At 43.4% G+C, this 6,427-nt stretch overlaps 1 protein-coding gene across 1 annotated transcript in view; it reads right to left on the bottom strand.

The window, feature by feature from the left end:
• Positions 1–6,427, bottom strand: part of ADAMTS2 (ADAM metallopeptidase with thrombospondin type 1 motif, 2) — a gene marked incomplete at its 5' end in the record, with an annotated part of 173,290 nt that overhangs the window by 51,769 nt on the left and 115,094 nt on the right. The window contains one exon of the mRNA XM_009070951.1: positions 3,735–3,937. Coding sequence (XP_009069199.1) covers positions 3,735–3,937 — 203 coding nt within the window. The remainder of the gene's footprint in view (positions 1–3,734; positions 3,938–6,427) is intronic.

The following is a 6,427-nucleotide window of genomic DNA, read 5'->3' as shown; positions in this document are numbered from 1 at the left end:
GAAAAGGAATTACCTTCCATGTTCTTGAGTAACTACAGAGCTGTAAGATTCCGCCCAAATATCCCTCCTCTGTGGCAATGCTCCTGCATGCTATAAATACAAAGTTAATTTGTGCAATGTGTGGGCTCACGCTTGGAAATGCAGAGGACTGTGCAGGCTAATATCCTTCCCAGGAAAAAACACAGCATGACATACAAACGAAAATGGTGCAAGCAAGAGGCAGCTCAGGGTCTCCAAACCAAAAACAACGACATCTTTTCCAAAGGTGGACCAAATGTCCCAATGGTGCTGAGCAGAGAAAAGAGAGGAGGTCAAGAGAAACCAGAGTTTTTGCACAAGGAAATGACTGGAGGATGAAAAGGGGGTGGCAGGAGGCCGAGCTCACTGCAGTGGAACGGCTGGCGCACAGTCAGGCGATACGTGGCTGCAGCCCAACGTGTTAAAAATCCTCTGGCGTCTATCACCATTTGTTTGGGAGTGACTTCATTTCCAAACTTTGGGATAAATATTAGCATGGCTATTCAAGATAGCCAGGACACCCAGCCCCTGTTTTTTCTCACTTCATGGCTTTTAGGTGTGGACTGTAACACATCACTTAAGAAGCACAAAACAAGATTTTACTGAATTTACAGTCACTGCTCTGGGCTTGAAACAAAAAACAATTGCTTTGATTCGGTTGGTGGTAGGGTTCCACCCAAGGTCCCTGGGAAAAGTTAATTAAGGACAACTTAGGCCATTACACACAAGGAAATCAAGCAAAGTGGGGAGAAGCAGCCCACTTTGCTTCTGGGAAAGTGATGTCATGTCCCAGGAGGGAGGATTCACCTGGGATTTATTTCATTTTTGGAACCTCAGAAATTCAACTATTTGATCACCCTCTTATCTCCAGTAAATAATTTCATTATTATTTTATTTAGTTACCATGCATTCTTGATTTTATGCTTACTACCTTGTTAGCATACCAAGCTAATTGATTCTATGCCCAATGCCTTGTTACTGTACGAAGCTAATTGATTACATTGATACATGTTACGGGAGGATCTTCCACCAGATTTAAAAACACAGCTCGATTTTATTTTATTTTTTAGCTGTCTCTTCTTTTTCAGTGACCTACACATCTCCTTAGAAACATACTGCACACGTGACCCCTAACAGCCTGGGATCCCAAGGCTCCTATTCAAAGAGGTAAAAGAGAGGACAACGGGGGATTCACTGTGTGAATTTCAGCAAAGGAGACCAAAGCAATGGTCTACACAGAAATACACCTTGAATCCATCTAGGAATAAGAGCAAGAGCTGGAGGAGCTGCCAGCAGGAGTAACACTGCCAAGGGGAAGGAGAGGTTCTGTGTTGGGATGTCCCTCAACACAACACAGGTCCCCAGCATCACCTGGTATCTGCAGGAACAAAACCCTCTTGCCTTTCCATATTGGAGCTAGAAACAGGACTGCTTCCCATCACCCATCCCTCTGCTAAAATACAGACTCTAGAAACCAGCTGAGTTTTGAAGCAGGAAAGAACAGGACAACACTGATGACTGCCAAAGACTATCCAGAGCCTCCTCAAGAGGCCTTGGGGATTTCAACCAGCTCCTCGAATTTGGGCACAAGGCATAGGACACATGCTCAGTCCCCAAAAGACGTGTTTCAACCTCAGAGCTCTCAACAGAACAATTGCTGCCTATGCCAAGAGTCCAGCTGAGTTTTGAAGCAGGAAAGAACAGGACAACACTGATGACTGCCAAAGACTATCCAGAGCCTCCTCAAGAGGCCTTGGGGATTTCAACCAGCTCCTCGAATTTGGGCACAAGGCATAGGACACATGCTCAGTCCCCAAAAGACGTGTTTCAACCTCAGAGCTCTCAACAGAACAATTGCTGCCTATGCCAAGAGTTGCCATGTGTCCCCAAAAGACGTGTTTCAACCTCAGAACAATTGCTGCCTATGCCAAGAGCTGCCATGCCCTGTGGGTAAGGTTACACAGGCTGCATTTTCTAAACCACTTGCAGAGACAGCACGCTTAAGAGTTGTTATTTCTTGCAATTTGTGTGTTGGATGGTTTACTAAAATTAGGAAAAAGTATATTCCAGAGCTGGAACATTTATGGCTTCTATACTGTTACTGTATATTTTAATTCTTAAAAATAGATTTAAGTGACATGATAAGTAAAGAGTCCTGTTTAATCTATTTCAGCCTGTTTGCCACATTCTTGGTTTGGCCTGTTTGGCTTGTTAATTTAGAGATGCATAAAACCATCTGTTTCACTGTAGACTTTGTTTTAAGCCTCAGAGGAAACAAACCACACAAATAAATGAAATTCCCTATGTCATTTCTGTTAGAATATATGTATTTAGAGCCAGAAGAGCAGACAACAAGTACCCCATAACTCTAATGTTAGTGCAGGTTTTTAACTATTTACAATGCTGTTATAAAAAGCCAGTGCGACTGAATTTATTTCACACAAGGGATTTCCTTAAATTGTATTCCACCTCTCATTTAAAGTGAAAAACAGTGGTATTTTGCACATTGTTAAAAGAATGTCATAAAGAAAGAAAAAGAAACAAGATTCATAATTAAAAAAATATATCTTGGAAAAGATACATCCCAGGAAAAGATACCAAATAGCCTGAATTTCTGTCTCTGTGGTTTGTAAAGGCAAAAGAGTCACCTACATGCTTATCCTCTCAACACGACTATAAACTTCAGCAGTCAGACTCCATTTGTCAAAAACAGAGCAGACCTACAATTTTGTACTCAACACTATTTCACTAAGAACACACATTCCCTGAACCTCAAGTTTTTCCAGTAGTGCATTTTATTGAGAAAAGGCTCCTGTTCCAGATGAGAGTGAGTAAGAAGAAAGTCATCCCCAAATCAGTTGCCTATGAGGGAAGCTACCACTGACTTCTATTTTTGGGGCACAAGAATAATGCATGTTTTTATTTTGATAGGGATGATTTTTCATTTCAGGACTTGATTCTTTTCCCACAGAATAGTGTCCTTGCTTACTGACTGGGGTATTAGAGGGCTACTGTGCCTGCTGCACTGATATTTAGAAAGAAAAAGTGATTCTTTCAAATATAAGATTCCCCAATGTCTCCTTTCATCACTATTACACTATAGAGTCTGTGGCACAGACTATGGTTCTGAAGATTAAATATTTAACTAAGGAAACCTAAAGTTTTCAGTCATGGAGTAAATACTAAATCAATTTTAGAAGGTTCAGTGTTATACTGCATAACATTGTGCTGCAGGGTGAACAAGGAGCAGGGAGGTGGCCTAGTACTCAAAGTGGCTGATGAGGAATCAAAGAATTTAACTGAGCAGTTTTTAAAATGTATAAACCAATTGAAATTTCTAATAGAACCTCATTTGAAGACAGTTCTCCTAACCATGTTTCTCAGCAGGGAGCTCAGGTTAAGGGAATATATAGCTAAAACATAATGACTTCCAAAAACCTGAGCCCCTGACCCTGTGCTCCCACCCACCAAAGCACATAAGCAGGACTTTGAACATTTTAACAGTCCCACAGTCAGCTTCTTCCTTGCCCCCTTTTCTTTTTTTCCCTTCTCTCTCCTTTCTGGATTTTCTGAAAGTGGCCTGGATTTCCCTCCTAGAGTTATTTGATCCCCTGCCACGAGAAAAATCTGTTATGTCTTATTCAAGTGGCTAACCCAACTGCATCCCTGGTCCTTTCAGTGCCTTCCCACAGGGCAGTTAGCAGGGTTGTACTCACAATATTCATCAAGGTCAGCAGGTACTTCTGAACATGTTCTTTCCCATGGAACTGAACAACTGAGTCATCAACGCCCAGAAGGACTTCGATGTTGTAATCGTCCTCGGTCGCGTGTCTTCGATGGCGTTGCCTCGATCTCTGCACCTGCTCTTCAACCAGGCTCAACGTGCTGTCCAGACTATCCAAATTCGTGAGGTTAGCAGCTGAAATCCAACAGACAAACAAGAAATCAACCAAAAGATGTTCAGGCTCAGGTTTCAGCTAAGCTGGTATAAATTGTTAGTAGCAGCATTTGTTGTGTTCGGGGTGTTACGTAACAGCATTGGTTTCACTTAATGTCAATTAAACATTACCTAAACGAGAGAGAAGTGTGACTCAAAAAGGTTTTACTTTGCAAAGCAAAAGCAATACTTTCTATGAAGTAACACTGCATAATAAAGACAAGTCCAGAAGGACAAAAGGTCATACCAATGTCTTGATGAGAAGAATGGAGCTGTTTGCAGGAAAATACTTGAGCTTAAAAGCACTTCTAACAAAAATATGCTGTTCAGGAGTCTTGTGCTACCCAGGATTAACTATTAAAGATAGGCATCATACTTCAAATCTGATCTTACTGTTTCAAGGCAAGTGCAGTTGCTAACATAATCTTTTGCTATCCAGGCAGGTAGTAACAAACAATCCCCCCTGGATTCAACTTGTTAGCTCCTTTCCTAGACACACATGTGCAATCCAGCATTAGCCACATGGATCCTAGTTACCATTACAGCTCAGTACCACATTCTAGATATGAGATTAATTAACTTATAGCTACATTCACAATTTTATTCACAGCTTTTCATCCTTCATTCCAAATTTGCCATGTCACTTTGCATTACTGTATGTCAAAGACCAACCCATCAGGCACAACAGTAGCTTAATTCATTACTAACGATCCCTAATAGTCTCTGTGACGGGGGAAGCACATTCTCTGACAGGATGGGATACAGTTAATGCAGCACCTACTAAAAAATGAATCTGAAAATATGGAACCTTAACATTTCACCCTATAGAATAACAATGATTAGCATTAATATCATTATCATTTGCATATCAAGAACCCTGGAAGTCCCACCGAGAACCTCTGGATTTCAAAAAGCATCAGGAAAGACTTGCTCAGAGAGGCAAGAACCCTGGAAGTCCCACCGAGAACATCTTGATTTCGAAAAGCATCAGGAAAGACTCGCTCAGAGAGATGAGGAAAGGTGACAAGGCTGTGGGTTGAGTAAAGGCTCCCAGTGCTCCAATCACAGGAACATAACAGGAAGCAGAGGGAGTAAGCCAAAGCCATCACCTTCAAACTAGAAATAAGAAACACCACCTGGAAACGTTACAAAAGTGGAATCTCCATCTTCATTTATTGAAGTTTTCACATCAGAACTGGCTGCTTGTGAAGGGAGGCATGAGTCACCAGATCACTGGGCTCATTACAAGAACATCTGTGCTCTTGCCTGAAGACTGCTGCCTCTGGCTGCTGTGTCAGCAGGTCCAGGGCAATGTGCAGCCTGAGCAGAGTCCCCCACAGCTTCCCACTGGGTGACAATAACATACTGACCTGCACAGCCTCCAGCAGCCAGGAGGGACACACACTAGACCTCCCCAACCCCCATCACAGTGTTCCTTACTGCCCTGGGCCTCAGGCTGTGCTTTGTGTGGTGAGAAGCTTGTCTCTGTGCCTCTGAGAAGTGACCTCCAGTCAAAGGACAGTCCTGAAAAGACACAGCTTCTTATCTCTGTGCCTCTGAGAAGTGACCTCCAGCCAAAGGACAGTCCTGAAAATACACAGCTTCTTACCATTTCTCCACCAAGCTTCAAGGACATGCCTTGCTTGAGACCCACAGAAACTGCACTGCACTGTCAGGGCTCCCCTCACTCACTGGACAGAAAGTCCCACATGGTGGTCCAACATCCCCATGGAGCCACAAAACATCTGGAACAGCAGCACTTCATGCAGCTAACAAGCACAACCACCATGTTCTCAATGCTAGCCTCAAGGCTCCCAGCAGCTTCTGCTCCTGGGCCCAGAAGTTTTTTCATTAGTCTGGTCAGAATCCATGAAAATCCCCTGTTCATGCAGAGCCCAGCTGTGACTCCCAGGTGTACCATGGAGGGGGAATGGGTCTGACCTGGCAGCAATGGAGACAGCTCTGTATCAGGGCTCCAAACCTGCCAAGCAGATAGCTCCATCCCTGCTTCTTGGTTTACTCCACCAGGAAAACTTCAATGTTAAAGCTTCCTTGCTAGAGCCCAGAAGTAATGACCAAGCCACCACTGCATTCTTGGGGGACTCACTGTGGGACCGTAGGGCACTCATATATTCAGGATCTATTAGGCAAATCACAGTTACTGTAAAATTTTACCACAAATCTTAAAAGATCTCTAGAAAATTAAGCCTAGGATAGCAGGGGCTGTAGGTCATGTCCTCTCTCTGCTGCTCACAAAAAGCTACAACAATCAGCAGCAAGGCCAAAGCTATCAGAGTTGCTCTTGCAGAACAGCAGTGCTGGGCAGGGGGCAGAGCCTGAGCCCTGCACTGCGGCTGTGGATGGGCAGCTCTGCTGGCTGGAAGGTTGTTATTTGGGTGGGTGATTGGCTATCAAGGCATCTTGAGCTTTTGTGCTTTCATTTCTTTCCCTTATGTGTCAAAGTCAAACTAA

The sequence above is a fragment of the Acanthisitta chloris genome, unplaced genomic scaffold (assembly GCF_000695815.1).
Source record: "Acanthisitta chloris isolate BGI_N310 unplaced genomic scaffold, ASM69581v1 scaffold1470, whole genome shotgun sequence".
In the NCBI taxonomy this organism is placed as follows: domain Eukaryota; kingdom Metazoa; phylum Chordata; class Aves; order Passeriformes; family Acanthisittidae; genus Acanthisitta; species Acanthisitta chloris.
This window is presented reverse-complemented; position numbering and strand designations above follow the sequence as displayed.